This window comes from Anneissia japonica, unplaced genomic scaffold (assembly GCF_011630105.1).
Source record: "Anneissia japonica isolate Jap-2015-1 unplaced genomic scaffold, ASM1163010v1 scaffold287805_len679488_cov178, whole genome shotgun sequence".
Taxonomy (NCBI): Eukaryota; Metazoa; Echinodermata; class Crinoidea; order Comatulida; family Comatulidae; genus Anneissia; species Anneissia japonica.
In genome coordinates this window covers 517,493-540,739 of record NW_022720349.1, presented here as the reverse complement: position 1 = coordinate 540,739, position 23,247 = coordinate 517,493, and the positions used below count along the sequence as shown (strand labels likewise).

General features: G+C 33.2%; 1 protein-coding gene and 1 non-coding gene across 5 annotated transcripts; both read right to left on the bottom strand.

The window, feature by feature from the left end:
• Window positions 1-2,310: 2,310 nt before the first annotated feature.
• On the bottom strand, window positions 2,311-2,383 carry Trnar-ucu. The gene has a single exon. It is a non-coding gene; the product is annotated as a tRNA-Arg (tRNA).
• Window positions 2,384-2,744: 361 nt separating this feature from the next.
• On the bottom strand, window positions 2,745-14,573 carry LOC117111326. 4 transcript variants are annotated; one of them, XM_033254257.1, is made up of 6 exons: window positions 7,194-7,300; window positions 6,044-6,094; window positions 5,318-5,388; window positions 4,894-4,959; window positions 4,491-4,541; window positions 2,745-4,098 (listed from the first exon to the last, which is right to left on the bottom strand). In XM_033254257.1, the coding sequence occupies exons 1-6, from the start codon at window positions 7,198-7,200 to the stop codon at window positions 4,018-4,020; spliced, it is 327 nt and encodes a 108-aa protein (XP_033110148.1). In that variant the 5' UTR covers window positions 7,201-7,300; the 3' UTR covers window positions 2,745-4,017. The 4 variants fall into 4 exon arrangements, with proteins under 4 accessions (XP_033110148.1, XP_033110149.1, XP_033110150.1 ...); XM_033254258.1 differs by lacking the exon at window positions 4,491-4,541; XM_033254259.1 differs by lacking the exon at window positions 6,044-6,094.
• Between the last annotated feature and the right edge of the window lie 8,674 nt (window positions 14,574-23,247).

Below are 23,247 nucleotides of genomic sequence, written 5' to 3'. Positions count from 1 at the left end.
TTCGCATAATCAATATCAATATACTCAACACTTTTATTATTATAAAACAAAACAAGCTATTATATAGGCCTATAAAGTAATTTACAAAGAATTATGTACTGTGCTTCTTTATAATATATAAAACATTCAAGAAGTGTTATCTTGTTTTAACTTACATAATGAATATTCCAGTAGGCCTATATAAACAAATAGAGCTGCCTGTTACAAAATAAAGTAGGAGCTGAACTTCTTCTTGACTCTCACCTTGTACACTGAAAATAATAGTACTATATTTACTACATGGCTAAAAAAGCACAAATATGGTCACTACTACAACTGACAGGGCCATCGTTAAATTAAGTCAGAGCCCAAAATATAGCATCATATTGAATACGTCATCTGACATGATTTATTGTCTACCAAATGAAATATGAATTATATTTGAATCTTTAGAAATACAATTTCTAAAATATTAATCTTGTTTTTATATAGATAAATGTTCGATAAATACTATCTTGCATAAAACAAACGAAATTCAGCGCGTCTATTTTCATTCCAATCAATGGCGTTTGTAAACATGTGCACTGACGTTATCGTCGAATCCCAGGACTTTCGACGGCAATGCCTGCCTGCCTAGGTCCCAGGCCAACCAATAATAATTAACAAAATGTATTTTTTTAAATATAGGCCTATGGAGCATCCTAGTACATGCACTTCAACTTTTACAACAAAAGCCTAGGTCTAGTAGTACGTTCTACTGTACTTAAGCCTAGGCCTACACTAGTTTGATGTCGTCGGGATACAATTCTGTCTCTAAATGCAGCGTGACCACTAGGGAAAATCAAAATTCCCAAGAGTGGGTCTAAAAATTCCCAAGATTGCTTTAAAAAACCCAAGATTCTCAAAATATTCTTCATTTAAAAGTCCTTCATTTTAAAGCTTTTTCAATGAATTATAACCTGTACAGTATTTTGTACTGTATAGGCCTTAACGAAGTGTCTGGTTTTCGAGACCAGATGCCGTTGTTGGTAATTTTTTTTTTTTAAATTGTGAGTAAATATTCTTTAGTGTATTAACTGTAGATAAGAATTGTAGATAAATAATGTACATAAAATCAATTGTCGATGGAGAACGGCGTCAGTCATCTGATTAGTCCCATATTAATAGTACCGATATTTTGAATACTTCTCTTCCGCGAATTGTTTTATTGACAGTGACTCATCTAATTCTTATATAATCACTTTCAACATTTTGATCGAAATAGTTCACCATATCGTAAAATTTTGAATACTGTACCCACCCAATTTGTTGGCGATCCTCAGTGTATGTTATGTTAATGGAACATGTCATACTGTACAACAAGGGAATGTGTATTACAATATGCCAGTACGTATTTTTAGATTTTGACGCACTCCGTTCTGTTGTGTGTGACTGCTGTTGAAAACAAACTTCCTCATTTTGTGAATCGCTATGATGACTGAGTTGGACCATGTTGATTTATGAATAATATTTTGTTTGGGATGGAAAAAGGAGTCAATTTCCCAAAAATGCTCCATCAGCACATAGTTTAGTGTGGTCTATGGACAGTATGGCTATGGAATTTACTAACCACACAATCCAGAATCAAAAAGTCGCAAAACTTTAGCTGCATTTGGTGGATTAAGTCGCAAAACTTTACCTTCGTTTGGTGGCGCCATTTACTCTAGGTTGACGGAGACCGGTTTTGTTACTGGTTGGTACATTTCTTACAAACATTCAGCCAAAGGCCAGTGAAAGCTTTTATCGATGTTTGCCATCCTTATGTGAGCTATCGTAAAGTCATGGTTTGCCGGAGTTCAATTTAAATCTCCGAACTTCTGAAGCTGAGATATTTTATGAATGTAGGCTTGTATCGCTTGCTACAATTTAAAAACGGGTGACCAAATAATGAATTAGGTGCTAAATTTTGATTTAATGCTGGGTAAGTTAAAAACAGACATTCCGTCTGAGTGGGACTCATTCAAAAATTCGAGGGGGTTCGATAGAAAAGGGGGATTCGCCCGAACCATAAAAACCCCCCCTGGCTACGGGCCTGGACATGTGACAATCAGGTAGCACCCAAATCATTGCATCATATTATTAGTCACCTACCTGTGTTACTTGTCTGTGTCCTTTTGATTATGAGATTGTTGTCATCATCATCAGAATCTGAAATTAAATAATAAATTACATAATGTGTTTAAGGAAGTTAGCCGTTAACACTGTTGAATATCTGTCTCTTATACACATCTAGAGGCTACCCTGTAGCTTTTCAACGAATAAAGTCCTATGAAAAATCATTGTGTAATAAAATGCCTCCGACGGGATTCGAACCTGCGACCTCTCGCTGAGAAGGCGAGCGTCATAACCACTAGACCACGAGGGCTTCATGGTTGAACAGGTCCAAATACCTGTCGGGAACATTGTATTACACAATGCTATGCCTCAAGAGGGCGTTCAGCCAGATAAATCTGGAAATACGGCTAGAAATACCGTCGTATATTATATATGATATTGAAGGAAGTTAGCCGTAAACACTGTTGAATAAATATAATATAAATCATCAAAGGTACATATACAGTGTTTAATAAGGACATGATGGAACATCGTAGGCTACCATGTAGCTTTTCAACGAATAAAGTCCTATGAAAAATCATTGTGTAATAAAATGCCTCCGACGGGGTTCGAACCTGCGACCTCTCGCTGACAAGACGAGCGTCATAACCACTAGACCACGAAGGCTTCATGGTTGAACAGGTCCAAATACCCGTCTGGAACATTGTATTACACAATGCTATGCCTCAAGAGGCATTGCAACAGTGTTTACGGCTAACTTCCTTCAATATCATATATATATATTACCTGCTGTGTTATTTTACACAGAGGTCAACTAGTTCAAACCACAATATTGCCCATATATAGAAAAGACATTGAGCTTTTTTCCCCTTCTGAGCAGATTAGTGATGGTCATGAATTTCAAGGATCAAAGGTCTTGGTTAAGAAAAAATAAAACCTAGGCAATACTCTGTTATGGTTGTTTTCAACCAATTTCTTTACTCCCACTGTTTATCCATTTCCACTTCACTACACATTACCTTAAACTATGTACAGTATCTATCAATCAGCACCTTACTTGGTGCTGTTGTGAACCACATAATTGAAAAAAAAGTTTCATTTTAAATTACTTGTTTTAATTATAAGCCTAAACAACTAAGTAAAATACTTGCAGTTTGACCCCTAAGAAAATGATCAGGTAATTTGTGTGTCATAATTAATAATAATGATTATTAAAAATAATTGTATATTTCTTTTAATAAATAACTAAAGAGTAATTGTTAATGCCTAGCAAATTATTAATAAACAAAAACAAAAATTGATATTCCATACAATAAATACATACAGTAGTAATGATTTTATTTAAAAGGTCTTTGGACAGATGCAAGCATGTTTTGCGCATACTTAAAAATATTTTGCTAGATGCCTGTTCCTGGATATTGGCAGAATATTTTTAAACTCAAGGTATAGAGTAGCAACCTTCCTTATATCTGACATCACTGATTTCAGTACCTCAATATGTTTATCTTGTTTTCTTTTCATTTTTGTGTAGAGCGTTTTCCCAAACAGGCAAATAATTGGATCTTCTCTGCAGCAAGATCCAATCTCACCATCACAAAATCTTCTCAAAATTTGGAATTTAAATTCATCAGAGACAAAACTGGGTAGGGGTCTAAAGAGGGAGGTTGGTAACAGTGATGCCATTTCAATTCAATCTTTGTTGCATGCTTTTTTGTGGTGCCAAAAAACGTCTGCTATAGTACCCTTTACAGCAACTGCAAACTACAAGGGGTGTCTCTTTGTTTAGCTTTCTCTGGGTCATCAACTCTGAGGTCTTACCACTCTTTATTAAGTGTTCATTGTGCTTGTAAATTCCTTGTAACCTTAGCTTTGTTAAGACCTTTAATTTTTCTTTTTCAGGAAGTTTTAAAGCATGTACAATGTCAGGGGTATCTTTGTGTTTAGTCAACATGTGCCTGCTGAGTCTACTTTGAAGAACTCCACAAAACAGAAATGGTCTGTGGGGTTTGTTTTTTTGTTTAGAACCTGAAAAGAAATAGAAATTTCACTATTACAAAGAATTAATTTTAAATAAAAGGTTTACTGCATAATATAGAAAATAAAACTCAAAAAACATTTAGTGTTTTAAAGACTATAGTTTATATTGACAATACACTAGCTTTTGTGCACACAGTAGACTTCTTTTAGGTGAATTCGTTATTCACCTTGTTATGAACTCCTACTTCTTCACATAAATGCGATCGCCACACAGTTGGTGTGCATATAGCTCACACAAACAAAAAATGATTTTGGAACCACACATACTAGTGTTGTTGCTGGTGATACATAACCATAAATCTCAAAATCAATAACATTTTTTCTAGAGGGAAATGTTAATATGTTAAAAAAGTCAACATATTACAATGCAAAAGCCTAACCTGGTGGTTGTATAGAATCACTGACTGGTGCTTGGTCAACATTTTCACTATCTCTAAAATCAATTTATGGATAAAATTAACACAGGTAGTGAAACCAAGTTTTCATGAGTAATTTCTTTCTTATGGTTCATGTTTAATATGAAGATAAAGAATGCAGAAAAAAGCAAACACAAAACAAATTAGCAATATTTTTAACATGAATTTCTAAGGCAAGAAAGTGTATTATTAATGATGAAATTTGAAAAGTGTAGTGATTTCATCGAAACATGGTAATTTGTTTATTTAAAATTTAGATTAGTTGTGCTGAATGAAAACCATAAAAAAAGGAAGACAAATTAATAATATTTATATAACATATATTTAAAAAACAATAACTGTGTAATTAGAAAATAATATCCCTTACCTGGAGAAGATCTAAGAAAGGTATCAATGTCTGAAACAACCGATTCTTGATCAATCTTCTAACCATCTTTTAAAGGAATTTAGGGACAAAATTAGGACAGTGTAGCAATTTCGTTAAAGTTTGTAAATTATCCTCTATAATCTTTAGGTAATGTCATAATGGTGACAAAAAAAAAAATAAAAAAAAAAAATGTCTTATTTAAAATACTGTCAGCCACCTAAAATTACTGTGCATAATTCAAAACTGATTGAAGTTTAACAATACACTGAAAAAAGGAAATAAATTGTGATTTTACAAATAAAATTTAAAAATGACAGCAAAAAAACTATATATAAATATAAAAAAGATAAATATCTTGCATAAAAAACACTTAAAATCGGTAAAGAAAAGCCAAGAATGTATTTGACAGGATACAAAAGCCTACCTGGTGGTGATATAACAAAGCTTTCAGTGTCGGAAACAACAGATTCTTGATCAATCTTCTTACTACAGTATCTGTAAAATGAATTTAAGATTGAAACTAGGACAGAGTAGTGATTTCATTGAAATAGCTCTAAAAAGTAAAGTACAATGATACAGTTTGTCCTTTCAGTTATGAACAAGAATACCTAGCAAAATTTTACATCACAAAAGGTTATGTTGCATAGGGCCTAAGACCCAAAAACGAAAAGCCCTGTTGCTTTTCTCTTTTAATAAGAATAATAATGTAATAATAAGAATAATAATAATAATAATAATAATAATAACAACAAGTGCTAATGAAATTGAATTTCTATTATGTTCAGGTTGTGCAATCTCTTGTATGTTTTCGTTTAAATTTTATCGTATTTTAAACATTTTAAATTTGTATTCTGAATTGATTCTATATATATTTATACTGTATGATGTTTTTTATTGTAAATTCAACTATGTTTACTTAGTTGCTAAATAAATAAAGAATTTGAATTTGAATTTATTCACTTTGTTTTTGTTTTAAAGTCACCTTTATTGCATATATTTAAAAAACACATGTAGCTCAGACTAACAAAAAATGGTTTTGTAACCACACATGAAAATCCACCTCGAAATTCATAATTCAATAACATTTTTTTTCTATTGTAAAATGTTAATATGTTTTAAAAAGTGCAATTGACATTTACAAAAGCCTAACCTGGTGGTTGTATAGAATCATTGACTTGTGCTTGGTCAACATTTTCACTATCTGTAAAATCAATTTATGGATAAAAATAACACAGGTAGTGAAAACTTACTGAAACAAAGTTTAATTCTTAAAATTATTCTATGCAACATTAAGGGTACATAATAGATGAAGAATAAAGAATGCACAAAAAAACCAAATTTTTCTTTTGTTTTTTTTTATGCGCTAAAAAGGCTGAAATAGTCTACCTTGCTGGACGACAGACGATGCAACAGTTTAGCTCTTAAATATACTGTAGATATTAAAAATGGTCTATTTTGTATTTTTGTGTAATTTGTATTTTCAGGCATGATTGGATACAAAAAAAAAGAAAACGTTTTCCTACCGACCCACCCATTTCTTGGATTTCCCAACACAAGAATTGTTTTTGTCTTACTGTGCAATTTTCTTCGTAAACTGGGAGACCATGTCAAAAAACGTGAGAAAAAAATTGACCAGGCATCAGTTTACCAAAACGGGAGTGTATCCAACACCCAAGATAGGTATGTGACGGTCTATTGGCGGGGAGTAGTTATAGGCAAGTCAAGATGGTTAGCAGGACACAAAACCTTGTTTTACATAATAACGTTAAAGAGAAACGTGTTTCAAAAATCGACTTTGTAACATCTATTTCTTTCCAATACTTGAAAGCTAAAAACAATAAACACAATGATCTGGCATAAAACACTGAACACAGCGAACGCTCATTAGGGAATAAGCCTAGTCTAGCCTAGTTAGTTGGAAGCAAACAGTGCTAACTAACACAACAGCGCTCAATACATTTTGGCAGTTGATCAGTGGCGGCCGAAATCTACCTAATTCTATCTTATCCTAGGGAATCAGGCCCGAAGCGGCCGCGAACGAAAGCGGGAGCCTACTACTACAGGCCTAAGGCTAAGCCCTACAAGCCTAGCCACCCCCCCCCCCCCCCCTCGGCTAGGCCTAGGGCCTAGCCTAGTAGTAGTAGGGCTAGCAGCTAGGCCTAGGGCCTACCATATTTGTGCCTTGTTGGCTTGAAATTGAAGCAGTGCCAGGTACGTTTATGTAAGGCTAAAACTAATGTATGCAGGACAATAGCTTATGTCGTTTAGGCCTACTAAACCAAAAATAAAAAATACATCACCTTTCATAAACAACGATGACCACCACGATGCACTGCTAGGCCTAGGTGGCGTTAACACCACCTAGGCCTTGGCCTCCCTAGAACTAGCTGACCTTGTCTCATCGGCGCCCTCTACCAAAAAGTTATCTTTTCACGAAACTCGATCTTATAATTCATTTTTGCACGTAAAAAGTGGAAAATCTAGTGTCACCATAACCTCGCAAATTCCAGTGCACTTACTAATAACCGTGGTTTTAATTAAGGCGGTTTTTTTTTACATAGCTGTTTAAAACAACCACTCTTAGGATCAATTAGTGTTATCTCCGTACATTCTAAGAATAAAAAATGCTTATAGACCAGCTCAAGTATTGCAAGGTAATATAGATTTTGGACATCAAAATAATATGGCGACAGTTATTTGTCGCCTTTTTATTTTTGTCACCCTAATATAATGTTTTTATGTATAAAATGACGCCCACGTAATAGCAGTAATACAAATAATAATAATAATAATAATAATAATAATAATAATAATAACAATAACAATAACAATAACAATAATAATAATAATAATATTATTATTCAAGCATTTATATAATTATAGCGCTCTTTACCGGAGTCTCACGGCGCTTAAAAGTATGACTATGAGAAAAGTCAGTTTTAAGAAGAATGAATTCAGAAAGAGTTGGAGCATATCGGATGGTGGTGGGAAGTTAGTTCCCGAGAAGAGGTGAAAATGCATAAAAACCTTTGGGGACAGATGTTAAATTTGTTGTAGGTGTGTAGCCAATCAAAACATCACTTTTAGCCAATCAAAACATCCTATTCAATACCACTCGAAATAATCGAGCTGTATTTTTGGTCACTCTTGGATCAAAGCAAAAGAAATATTTTGTTCTTTAGAAGTGACTTGCAGATCGAAAAGAGCTAGAGATTCACCTTTAATTTAGAGCGAGGATTTCAGTCTTTCATATTTTGAGTGTAGCCTATAGCATAGGCCTATGCCTAAATTTCCTTAGCATAGGCCTGCCTATCATTTTTTTAGGGGGGGGGGGGGGTGGAGGGGATATTCTGATCTAGTTGTTATCATTTTTATCAAAACATGATTTATCAATATCATATAGGTCTATACTGCATTACATATAAGTTCAAAATATTCTAAATTATATATTTCTGAGAATTTATTACCACAAAATACAATTATTTTGAAATTATAAGGAGAAATATAATATGATCGATATAATAAATATTTTTGAAAATATTAACAGAATGCAAATGATTAAACGATTACTTGCCTTAGAAATGGTTAAGCAAATAGACAGGTTAGGCCTATCATTTTTTTAAACGTTTTGGTAATGGGTATAACATTTCACAAGTTGATGGCATTTCCACCCACTGGATTAGTACAATATGTCACTATCGTTAATAAGTGCTCAATCAACACGAAGTTTCAATCTGATGTGTAACGACGATAGTGGATGGTGATGCTCTCAATAACGTCCGTTCTTCTGATTGGCAGAAAGTGTGAAAACCTTTAGTTTGTTTTTTTTTTGTTTTTTTTTTGTTCTTTGTTTTTTTTTGTTATCGTGCCCACTGATCTCCAAACACCGAGATCAGTAGTCTTTATAAAGTAAGACTGGTGATTTTGCACACTTGTGTCACGAGCTGCTATAATCAAATAGAAAAGGTAGTACATTGTTGTAATTTTAATGTCATAAAATGATAGAAGTCTTAGTTCCGGAAGAGTTTGTTTACCCAATATTTTAGTTGGCCTATGTAAATTTTAAAAATTGCATACAACGCAAAAGAATTCCCATACACTATTTAGAATCCATAAAACATTTTAGTATCTATATGACATTACCAATATTATTTATACAGAATCCCAACAATATATGTAAAATATTTCTGTATAGAACCTTTAATAGAATTTATGATGTAGATTTTTTTTCTCATGAACATTATAAAATGCTCATTCTGCCAATTAACATGTCAAACTTTTCTCATAAAATTACCAGATTTTCTTCCTAGAATTCCTATAAAAAATTAATTTTTGTATAGAACATTCAACATACTGTGCTTAGAATTCATATAGAGTTTAATAGAATTGTACCGTACCGGTATACTTTCAATAAAACGTTTTTAATAATTATCTATATAGAATGTTTTTAAATTTTCAATACAATTTGTCTATAGAAATTTAACCAATGCACTTTTTTATTCTATATATATATGTATAATATATAAATCATGTAATGTATAAATCATCAAAGAAAGGTAAATACATTGTTCGAATAAAGGACGTAATAATACATCGTGTAGGATAGCTCGCAACGAATGTAGTCCTGTAAATAAATGAATAAAGAAATTGTGTAATAAAATGCCTCTGGCGGGGCTCGAACCTGCGACCTCTCGCTGTCATGGCGAGCGTCATAACCATTAGACCACGGAGGCTTCATGGTTAAACAGATTCAAATACCACCAGATACGCTCCATTACACAATAAGTACGGCTAGGAACAAATAATAGCATGCACTGAAATATAAATCAAGGTAGCCGTTAACACTGTTAAATTATATACATAAATCATCAAAGAAAGGTAAATACAGTGTTAATATATAAATAAATAAATAAATAAATAAATATATATATATATATATATATATATATATATATATATAATTTCCTTTAAGAAAAATTAAAACATTTAAATTTTTTTTTTATAAAAACGAGGCTCTAGATATAAATAAAAGAAAACGTATAAAAATTGCATAATAGAAGTTTATAGAAATGTTTGTTTATAATTTATAAATATTTATATTATTATATATTTCTATAAATTTGTATTCTATTCTATATAAAAAGCATTCTCACAAAACTAACCTATCAACTTCTATAGAATTCTATAAAAGCATCTTAAACTTCTATACACTTTCTGTAGAATTTTATGAAATATTTGACTATGGGTAGAAATACCGTAAGTATTCTCTTTTGAAAAAAGCAATGTATCGCCCTCTACCTCCCATGAAAGGTCCTGATGCATATTATTAAGCATATTATGCTTTGTATAATTTTTATCATGGCAGTTGTGATCTGTTTTACTGCCATGAAGGTGATATAGGATTGCTTATAGGCCTCTATAATATGTGTTATTACATGCCGTACAAATGTCATTCTCATTTTATTATATTGAGATATGATGATCAATAGATTATAATCAACACCTTCATCTACACATCCGCCTGACGAATATAGAAAAAAATGAGTGATTTATTTCTTTGAACTTTCGAACTATCTAATTCCTTTAATCATTTACAAGTCATTTGCACGAACACCAACTAAAATTAAAGCAATGAGTAGATGGAGTGCCACTTGACTGAGCCATTACTAATAAGATACTGTTGAGTGAAAGGTAAAATTCCAAGTGCTCTGTTCTTGTCAAACCGTTTGCGAAAAATATATTCAGGAGAGTACTTTCCCAAAGATTATTCCAGAAATGAATAGTGGGGATACTCCTTCCAGAACACGAATGAGTATTGCAGCTAAACATTGGTTTTGATTCATGCGAATCAAAAACCAAAAAAACGAATGAGTATTGCAGCTAAACATTGGGTTTGATTCATGCGCTGTATGGGCGGCTTTAACAGTTTTGGCATCGTTAATAAACTCCTAACTATACTTTACATTATAGGCTTGTACATCCTGTACCTTTGCTGATTTAAGGTAGGGTGGTCCCTGTTTTCTCATACGTCTATCGTGGGAGGCTACTCAGTAATATGATCCAAGAATTCAAATTGGAGAGGGGTATCCGGAGGGTGTAGACCACCTCAGCCTCAAGATGGCCGGAAATTTCACTCTCAGATTTACCTTTGAATTTAATTTACTATTTTCTTCATTAAAAAAAAATATTTTTGACGATTTAACGGGTGGGGTAGGCCTGCTGGTTCCTCCACCGCCTGACAATTATCACTGGCGGAGGCTCACCCAGTGTTCAAACCGTGCCGCCGCCTCTGGACAATTATACTTCGTAATTTGTAAGATAATTTTTTGTTTTATGACATGAATGACTTCTTGATGACAGTGCCAATCATTCTTATCGAAACCTTTTAGCAGCAATTACCTATTTTTTTCCCGTTTAAATTATACATAATCTCCCATTACTGTACTTTACGACGGCTTAGATTATGCTCTGAACGGTTAAAAAAAAAAAAAAAGTTCGGCAGATTGCCCCAACCGTGATTCAAACCCGGGACCTTTTGCGTAACAGCGAGACAGGGACCATAGGGGCGGGAAAGTGTTGGGTGCCCTGTATATATAACTGGGGTATTTTTGCCCACGAATTGGGTGAATTGGATGTGTTTGTGAGGGAAGATTTCCTCTCTGAAAAGAATAAAACGAAAAGAAAGACTGCATTACAGGTAATGCTTTTTTTTTTTAACTATGTGCGACTCTTCTATTATTTGACTACGGAATCTACCTAATGTTTACAATCTTCGTGCGTCTGTACATTTGCACAGTTTCATTATATATCGCTATTAATATGCATCATTACATTTTTATAAAAAAATATAAATGAATATTATAGGGAATCTTAAATCTTATTAACAATCACGCTATAGCCATCCTTCAAGACGAGTAGGGGGTACCCCTGTGTACTGGAACAGGCAGCCCCTGTGGTGGACGACGAGAGTTGCTGATACCGGGTTACCGGTTAGCACAGACACGAAGGGGGCCCTTAGGGGCGAAGAAAGTCATTGATCGAGTTCCTAGTCCACATATCAAGCGCCCTGAGTATCTTATATTAAATGGATATGTGCGCTATATAAACTACACTATTATTATTATTATTATTATTATTATTATTATTATTATTATTATTATTATTATTATTATTATTATTATTATTATTATTATTATTATTATTATTTTTATTATTATTATTATTAATTTATTGATAAGCCAGTAATTGGGCATTGAAGTTGCCATGTGCAATCCAACAACCGGCGCTACTCCCGGAGCCCAGTTGGTCCACATTTGCATACCTCGCTCCTGAAATGAATATTGTTAACTGGACATGGCTCTTAATACAGAAAAAAGACATAAAAGTATTAAAAGAGTGAGAAAAATTAGTAGACCTACGTTTTCAGTGCCCCCCACCCCTTTGAATCTGGGCTCCTTGCTGCGCCCCCTGGAGCTCACGGGCGTTACGCCACTGATGCAGAGACTTTAACCAACTGCAGTATTGAGGCTCATTTATTGGACGTTCAAATCAGATTTCACACGCTACGGTGTGCCGAGAAAACACTAGTATTCGAAGCACACACGTGAAACCGAGATGAATGCGATACACGCTCATTTTAAGCATTTTAAAGCCAGGCTTTAAGATGCCGTTTTTAATATTTAAAAATCTGGATCTCATATTAACCGATCCCTAGCTTTTCGTCAAACACCCTCTTTATATCTTAGGAAAATCAGTTGTACAACGGAGCCTGGCTTTAAACGACAAGAGGAGATCTCTGAAGTGATACAATTATTTATAAGAAATTTATACATATATATATATACATTTTAAACGGTAAAGAAGAGATAATTTCAAACTTATATATATAATATTTATATATATATATATAATATATTTAAATTATATATAGGCCTATTCAAGTACTGTTTTATTCATTTCGACATAGGCCTATACATAAAAGTATAAATATGGTGAGGTGAGTCGAGGCGTAGCAAAAGAAGTTAAGAAACCACTGTCGCCAACATGACATGCACACCAGCAAGAAACGCATGTGTAGGTTGTAACAAAAACAAAATGAAATATAAAATGAAGCAAGACAGGGATGATAATAATAATAATAATAATAATAATAATAATAATAATAATAATAATAATAATAATAATAATAATAATAATAATAATAATAATAATAATAACAATAATGACAATAAATATACTATAAATTACTGTTAACTTATGGACTTATAATAATTATTAACTTTATCTTTAAATGTATCCCAATGAGCACAAGTAAATGCATCCCTGATCTCATGTTGAAGCCCATTCCACATTCGAACAAATCTAGTTAAGATTCAAAACTTGGCAACATCAATTTTAGAACTTAAGTGCCAATTATTGAAAGTTAATTTGCCTAAAATTCAACAGTTTTGTAATTTATTCAAAATTTTGTTACGAACATAATAGTAAAGTTCTCCCTATTGGCTCAGTGGTCATAAGACCCAAGCTGTATAACCTTTTTTTTTCGTCTGTTCTAAAGGTTTAATACAAAATGAATCTGGTGGCTCTTTGTAATTTTTCTATTTGATAAATATGGACTTGGTGGTAAGGAAACCAAACCGAACTACAATATTGCAAATTAGGAAGAACAAGACATTTATATATAGGCCCTATGTCTTTACAGGCCTACGTGTTAACCAACGTGATTACTTCTGGGTAGGCCTGTTAATGGCAACATCTTGAGAGGAAAAATCAACCCGATAATTATCACCAAACAGACTTCTAAAATAAAAATCCATGAATCCCCATACCAACGAGGTACTGTGCTTGAAGACTTAGGAATGGTTCTAACCCACTCCAGTTTAAACCACTTGTTATTATTTATTTAAATAAGAGGTTCATAAATGTTTTACACCTCGAACGACTCGCACAAACGATAATCGTAAAGGAACATATAGGTAAATATAGAGAATTGTTATCAAAGAAACACTTGCCGCAGATTATTATCACCTTGTTATCGAAGGCCTACAAACAAACAACACATGCATGATAATATCATAAAAATAACTCTTGAGTTGAGAAACTCACAGCTAAACTTTTATGGAGAGGTTTCATCCGGGTTACATATAGTTTGATCGATCTATTCAGCACAATTTAGGCTTTCCAAGAAGATACCAGACTCAACATAATAGGCGAACTGACTCTGAAAATTGATAAGGCACGTGATAATCGGGATCTAAACCGTCCTTAATGGAAGATACGTTGATGTACGGTGATTCTAGCATCTATCCCCATGTCCATCGATCACGATATTAAATACCATTGGCTTTCTGTGTGGCCTAGCTTTGGCAATCCCACTATTTTATGAGCTAATTCACCTTCCCTTGCAAGCGCTACGCACGCCAGAGGATATCTTTTCGCCTCACACGACGTAAGCTTATTCGTTTGATTCTCCATAATATTGTTACAGAATAGTTCTTAACTTGGAATAGAGGAGCCATTTGGATCCTACGAAGATGTCATATTATACATATATCTTCATTATATAGGCCTATATACATACACTCACGGTATTTCATGCAACTTTTCTTTCCGTCTGGACCCTCTGCTTTCCCATTCTTCATATTATTATTATGATGATCGGACGGCCCGTCTTTAAATATCTTCAAAATAAATTATAACACTTCCTTTAATTATTGCTTAGTTTGTAATATATTTCCTTTGCCTGTTCTTTGTATTAATTGTTGTTTTAGTTAATCTTCTAGTTAATTAATTATGTTGATGTTGATTTTAGGTAGTCTTCAAGGTATATAATATTGTGTTTAGGTAGCCTCCCTGTATGTTGTGTAGGCCCTATATAGTATTTTATCTTTGCAGGAACATTATAAAGCAGGGTTACCATCTTGTATGTATATGTTATCCTGCAGGGGCGGATTTAGCCCCCCCCCTCCTTTTCGGAGGTTAAAAAAAAAAAAGAAAAAAAGAAAAAAGCCAGAACGCCTCAAATATTATTTTCAGGCATCTAGAACACAAAAAGTTTGCGGGGGAATGCCCCCGGACCCCCTAGAACGTGTTGTCTCGATCGGTCCAAATTTGCCCCCCGCCCTACTTTTGGACATCTCTGGATCCGCCCCTGTCCTGCCTGAATATGTTTAATCAATACATTTTAAAAAGAAAATAAAATTAATATCAGAGAGTAACTTTAGAGGAGAGAGCGCCATAGCATAGTACTTGAATTGGCCCTATACGTAACCATAGTTACCTGCATGGGGCATTATTGTCTGCTTGGTTAAGTGACAGGTTGACAGGCTCTATGATCATGAGGTACCGATGATGCTGCCCAAATGTTACTAGCTGATAAAAACGACCAGTAGACTATAATGACATCCCCGCCTCCGTACGCCTGCTAGATTATTTTGTTTATTTTTCATTCTGTGCGCACTTCTCGAAAAGGTTGGCAATCAGGTTGTTTGTTTTTCTAAAGAGGGTATCCAACACTTAATTGTTGAACAGTTAAATTAGCCTGTGTATTTCTGTCATTGTATCTGTAATTTTTACGTTAGATTATCGGACTGTCTCCGAAATGATGATTTGTATTTCTTATCCAAATGTTTCTTGCCCTCACTTGTATTTTGATGAAGAAAAGGATTGAAATATTAAATCTGCAACCATCGAAGTACAATTTAAAATTTTAATGTTGAATTGAGTTAGTATGATTTAGACATACACAGTATAATTTACACAATAAAATTATATAACGATAATATCATGATAGGTTGGAATTTTGATTCAAGATCATAAATGCAGTTGATATTACTTTTGTTTTTCTTTTGTGTTTGGTCACTTTGAATGTTAAGCATAATGAATGGAATAAAATTAAAATTAAATTGTAAATCAATTACATTTTCATAGGCATATATTTTTGTCTCGGCAATACTGTAATAAACTGCACTGTTATCATCAGAAGGCCTAAGCCTATTTCAGGTTTATATTTTTTCATGGATGTTCTCTTAACCATAGAAATGAATGACTACAGTATGTATGTAAGACATTTAGGCCTATATAAAAATATTTAGTAAATTAATAACTGACGTTTTCGGCGAAGTTTCTGTTATATTTTAAATTGGAAAGACCTAAGGTACATCACGAGGTAACATTTCAAAATCCTCTTTGGAATTGATCTTGACGTAAATCTTAATCGATATATTACTATATGCAGGTGATCTATAGAGCAAGGCAATGTAAAATATTGACTATAAATAGAAATTAGATCTATGAAAAATAGTGCTCTAGTGAAGCAGACGATATCAAACGATTTCAACAGCAATTACCGAGCTGGTGTTTATTGTAGTTAACACGCAAAAGCTTGCCTCGGCCAACTATTTTCGCTTGAATGTACTAGCCTACAAAGTTTTACGTCCTCTTCTGCGGCTGCGGACCCGGCAATTATCATGTAATTTATGCCCAAAGTGGATTCGTACAGGGAGGTCGCATTTATTCTGTCTTGCTAAATCAGCTAGGCCTCCGTCATTAATTTGTTCTGTCGAGAATTATCACGCTTGCAACTCGTATGACACGTTACATCAAGTATGATTTACGAAGACTCGAGGCTAATTCAAATCTTCACATATCGTAGGGGATTTTTTTTTCCGCCGGACCTGAAACAATTGAAAGCAAATCACAGGTTTGATGAGCTCGATGTAATTAACGAGCCAAGAGAGACAACCGCTGAATGATTTAGTTTTCTCCTAACTGACAAATCAAAAATGGAACCAATCATTGTCAGTCTGTACATGAGATTTCGACCTTCCATCGGGAAAGGAACAAATGGCTCCAAACATTTGAGTGGAGTTGAATAGCTTAGGGTGCTTGTCTTAATCTTAGGGATCAATTCCTGTCCCAACAGAAATTTTTCTAAACACCAAAATCAACTTTACTCCCTATGACCTCAATAAACGAATTGGTATAAAGCATCGTTCCGTCCTATTGAGTGGCGAGTGTAGTTTCTGTTTGATATGAATGAATTATATAAAAGGCCGAGTGTATCTGTACTGTTACATCTAAATTGTTGGCGTTTGGAAATTTTCTTAAAATTACTTACACTTAGAAATGACGTCAATGACTTACGAAATGAAATATATCTAGTCGAATTATTTATCTACACAGTAATCCGTTACAAAAAGATGAAGACCGAACAAGAGATGGAGTGATCTTTTCCAGAAGGAGCTTGAAGGAGCTTGTTGTGAACTGGGCAAGTCTAGCAAAGAATAGACGCGAATAGAGTTTGAGGAGGCCATCTGCCAGCAGTGCCCTGACTGACAGGCTGATGATAATGATTGACTAAATGCCAAAACTTGTACAGAATGGTAGATGGTAGACAGATAAATATCTGAAAAATAGGCTTAATGAAATTTTTAATCTAAACATCAGTCCAAATTTATTTTTTTTTAAATACATTATAGGGCTATTGTCATTTTATTTGCGTTATCAGTTTTCGAGGTTGGCCCATGTATAGGCTTTTCTTGCAATGCTGACTGGAGGAGGCCTACACGGTGAAACGTACGAGTAGGGAACGAATTACAGTACATATGCATACGACTATTTTAAAGTTATGTTAATTTGCATACCAGTATTGTTTTGTTTTGATAAGCTATCAATATTTTGGATGTTTCACACTGAAGCATTGTTAACATCAAATTAATGGCCCATTAATGTCACGTAAGTTAGTTTATGGACGAAAAGTAAACATTACAAGATTTGTTTTGAAATTAGTTGTCGGTGTTAACATATAAATTTATTCCTCACTTGCTGTCCTATTTGGAGATCTTGGGCCGGTGAAATGGTTTAATGTTAATAGCCAATAAGTTAGAAGATTTACATAATAATGCGGTATCACTGAAAGTATGCTCTTAATTATATTATGCAATTTGTGTCGCTTAATAAACATCAAAATGAAAAGATAAAATCAACAGTTCCGAATACTCTATTAGCCAAGATACGTTAAACCTTATAACTGATGATAAATTTGGGCCTGTACCAGTAATGTATAATAGGCCTCTAGTAGGCCTATATTCATTAATACAGACGAACATAACATCGTTCATCGCCGCAATTGAGTCAACTGTCAAGTTAGCGGGTTCATAATTCACACATGCACTGATAATGTGAAATAATAATAACAATAACAGTAATGATAATGATAAATAATAACAATAACATACCAATTTATCAATAAAAGTAGACCTACCATGAATTATTAAGTATTTTTTAATAACATTTACACCAGTGATGCACGAGCATACAGTAAAATTTTGCCCAGACTCAGTTTTCTTATGTTTTCTTATTTTTCTTTCTTCAAGGCTCAAACTGTTCTTTGTTCTCATTGCATACTTTTCAAACACAGAAAATTATTATTGTACGGCAGTATATTACTGTACTGTTTTATAGGGGGTTTTCTATGGTCACAACTGCAAAATATAGTACAGAGATGATATTTGTTGGTTTTTCTGTTTTCTTTAAATGAAAATATCATTTGACGTTTTACCTTAGCCTCAATTTGTTCTTATTTTTTTCTTAATTTTAAGCAATTTCAGCCTCTGTGTTCTTATATAATGTGTTCGTATGAAAAAAGAAAAAAATAAGTGTAGCCTATAGGGCCTACACTTTTTTTTAATAAGACCACATTCTATAAGAACACTGAGGAAGAAATTGCTTTAAAAATATGAACAAAATAAGAACAAAAGAGGCTGAGGTAAAATTTAAAATGGGGATTTTTATTTTAAAAAAAAAACCCCTCACAAATCCAATTAAAAATAACAGTAAAATTATTGTGGTCTTATCTTATTGCAGTTGGTGTGACTATGTACAATAACACCCTCTATAATAAGACAGTAATATATACAGCTGTACAATTTAATAGAGTGGAGTTGAATAGTCTGGTGGTTAAGATGCTTGCCTTCCAATCCTGGGTTCAATTAATTCCTGTCAGTGTTGCAGGATTTTTTTCTAATGACCAAAAACAATCCCACTCTCTAAACCTTGGTTGTGTAAAGCATCATGTGTGTATGTTTGTCTTGTGCAACGGATTGTCACCTACAAGTAGGACAGTAATATATTGACAATCCTTGGTGCATGTGTTGTGTGCCTAAATACATAAAATAAATAATTTTGTATCTTTGTAAAGTGTGTAAAATAAGAACATTTTTAACTACACATTTTCAAGCATTTATAATTTACAAGTGATTAACTTTCATTAAAAACACAAGTTAGTTTTTATACTTTTTGCTACGATAATTTAAATGGTTTGAAAGACAACGGCTGAAGTTACAACATGACCAATAATTAAAAATTTAATAACGGTTTAACTATTTAATGTTTTATTATTTGAATTATTATTATTAGTTCAGCACCACAAACAGTATGTATAAGTTCTACTGTTTTCTCTACTCTCTCCGTTCCACGCGCCTCAGGATATTGGTTAAGTAACAATTATTGTTGTGTCTTCTTAATAATGTAACAATAATAATAATATTAATAATAATAATAATAATAATAATAATAATAATAATAATAATAATAATAATAATAATAATAATAATAATAAAACAGGTAGGTGGTGATAGATTTGCATCAGAGTTTAGTGCGAAAAATAGGTGAGATCTTTTGTCCGTAACACTGACTTGAAAAAGGGTTACGATCGAAAGGTCAATTTTTTTCTCAATAAGTTGAATTGAGGCAACTCTATAACAAAACGTATTGCAAAGGCAATGTCTTCCCACTAAAACTATCTGGCTTTTTCTACTCCCATTCACTCGCCATTGAGGAAAGATTAGGGTCTAGGCCTATATCTGGCTGTTTACTCACGTTTACTTTAAGCTGTTGCTTATGGAATTTGTATCTCGACCGAGATCCAGACAGTTGAGTTAGGCCTATTTAAGTATGTAATAAGGCCTGTAAAGAATATTTAATCTCAAATGGCACAATGGTAGTTTACAATAGTGACGATGAAGCTGATACACATAAACACATAAACTATTATAAGTACTGTACAGGAATAATGTTAAGTCAATAATATTATTATGTGACATATATTTGTCAAAGCAGTGACTGATTTACAATCGTATACACTTATAAATCTCAACCCCCCCCCCCCTAAAAAAAACCCAAAAAAACCCCGAGGTCTAGACTTAACGTAACTATTAAAAGTGTTCGGTCATCAACAAAACATGAGAGACCATCGTGGGTTATTCATTCATACCAGCATTTTGGTTTTTACTTGCTTGTATCGAGAGTGACCTTCAAATACTGCACTTCTGAAGAACAAAAATAGATTATTACGCAATGAACTTTTAGTAGAATGGGGAATATGGAATTTGAAATCCACGTGTATTTAGCGCATCTGTTACCATGACTTTCAACCATGACTTTCAACACTTCAACAATGTTTTACCATTTTCTTGGTTGTCTTCTATTTAATTTCGTCATTTCATCCAGATTGTTTACTACTACTAGGCATACTGTTGTTGTTGCTGTTACTACTACTACTAATATATACACTCATCATAATTGTTATTATATTACCGTGCATACTCGTATAATGCAACCCGCGTGAAAGACGATCCCCGAGTTTGATAAGATTTTTTTTAGACGATTGTTGTATGTCGGGCGTATAAGACTTTGTTATTTGTTATGCTTGCTATGGTCTTGATAGGCCTACTGCTGCATCTAGCTGGCTAGAAACGGAGCCAAATGCAAAGCTACCGTAACCTTCCAAAATAATATCTTTTATGAGCTTTTAAATGTTCATCAAAATCTTATTTCTCCGTATTTAAAATTGCGTTCATTCATACTAACATTTTGTATAAATCTAAAATGTGTATGTCGTTCGTAAAAGAAGGCCCCCTGTTTTTCATTCGTAATTTGTTGTTTTAAACCTCGTCTTATACGTGAGATATTTATAACTCTCAATAACATGTTGATTATTGTGGCAAAGTTGTTGTTGTTGTTGTTGTTTTTATTATTATTATTATTACAATATCATCGTCTTGTGATCATTAGTCACTCTCAATTCATTGTTTTGATATTTTGGTTTGTATTTTCCATCAACAGTGATTGGTAAGCTTCTCGTCCGATATTAGCCTCATAAAAATAATAAAAACATCGAAGAATCATGATTCTAAACATTATTACAAAATCCATTGCCTGTTAGGACTGATATGACGGCTTTCCTTCTGTGTTTCTTAATTTAACTCAATTTACTGTAGGCCTATACGTCATAAAAAAATGTTTAAGTTAAGAAACCACTGGCTGTTGTTGCGGTCAAATTTGACAAGTATAAACATTCATGCATCAGTCTCCAACCCATACTTACATGTCTTTTTGACAGGTCTAACGCCTTGTTATAATAAGCTCATATGTCCATGTTCCTCGCTGGCTCGAACCCACCGCGCTATAGTGTTACTTTCTCACTGCTTACGCATTGTGTAAATCGGTATAAAATAAACGTGCATAAATATTATTTACTTTAGACAAACGAACATAAAACCAGACTAGCCAACAAGTAGAGTGCCACCTACTGTTACCTGCAGCCCCAGGGTCGGCGAATGTATGTAAGTGAATATGATGTCTAATAATTTGTTATAGAATGGATGGCCTAGTGAGATTGTTTCTCAATCGACTTACATGATGCAAGACGTACAGTAGAGTGGATCATGGGGTAAAGTCTTGTTAGTCGTTGAACGTTCAATTATTGTGTCTTTCACGCCTATACAAATGCTGTGAAGCTCAGAAATATTTAAAGGAGTATTTCGTGTTTTCTATTTATCGAGTTGGGTTAAAATCGATAGGAATTTTTGTACCAGATTGCCCGATTAAAACTGTCTTGGTATATCCTAGTATAAAAGTAGATCTAAGAGACAAGTGGTGACAATATAAATATAGGCCTATAACATTTACAAGTTCATAAATAATATTCATAATATAGTGAGCATGCGTTTCTCCTTGCGCTGTATTAAATTAAAACCATACGTTTACATCATAATGACCTATGCCACAGATTCACAATCAGAGTGATTGAAAATCACCCTGAATCTATTTAATTCCGATTCAATTTATATCGCTTAGTCTATAAATTTTCTGTATCGTATCCACTGGGTATTACTTGTTATGTACACAAGTCATACATGTTGTACTCAACAGGTAAACCGAACACTGATATTCAAAAGAAAACCGTAAAACTGTGGAATGGGCCATCGTTATATTGAGCACATGCGTATCTGTATCAGATGGCAGAACAATTGAATAGGAAAAAGAAAAATTAAGAGAATATCATTTTTTTTCTCTTTTGTTGTAAATTTACCACTTTTATTCATCCATAACATAGACATTTTACATAGGGGCGTTATTTATATGGGCTTATGCCCGCGGGCTTACACTTACTTTCTTTGGTTTGGTTGTTTTCATTTACTCGACTGAAGTTTGTACGGTATGTAATCCATGTTACAAGTGAAATAAATTTGATTTGATTTGCCAATGAGTTACATATTCATTCTAATAAATTTTAAAGCACTAAAAATCTTAATATATTTACATCTTGGCAATTTGACAGTTTTGAAACAATTAAAACAACCTGAATCAATAATGCGTGCATATAACGGTATGAACTATATAATACAGGCAAATCTTTTTGTGAAGTTATCTAACATATTCTTTTCCTTTATTTTTCAATATTTATAATAATAATAATAATTATTATTATTATTATTACTAGGCCTATTATTTGTTAGATAACAACATTCAAATTCAAAATTATTTTTTTTTACATAATTCTTAAATATAAATACAGTAAACGGTTGTCTTAACGTACTCTTAATAAAAATAGGCCTATTCAACATTTTTCTTTCTGGCTTTATAACACATGAAACATTTATACCTGTGTCTGGTAGCATGATCAGTGTGGTACATATGTTTATGGTTTTTTTTTGTGTGTAATTACCTAACCTCATTCGATTTTTATTTTTTGTTTTTGTTTTTTGTATGAGTACCTCTGACTGCTGTAATTTGGTAGGTTATGAGGTAAAACAAGTTGATATAAAGTTGTACTAATTACCTATACTGGAATACCATTTTCAATAGCTCATTTAAATAATCAAATAAATTAGCTTCCAACGAAAAGAAGATCAAAAAAGTATTTTTCGTCGATTTACTGATAGTTTACTACAAAAATCCTATTGATAACCAGCCAATTTTAAAAGGATCTGAAAAGAAATAGAAGAAAGCTATTTTAAACTGTCCGAAAATTGAGAGTGAAGGGAGAGAAGCATTGAAGAGAATATATAT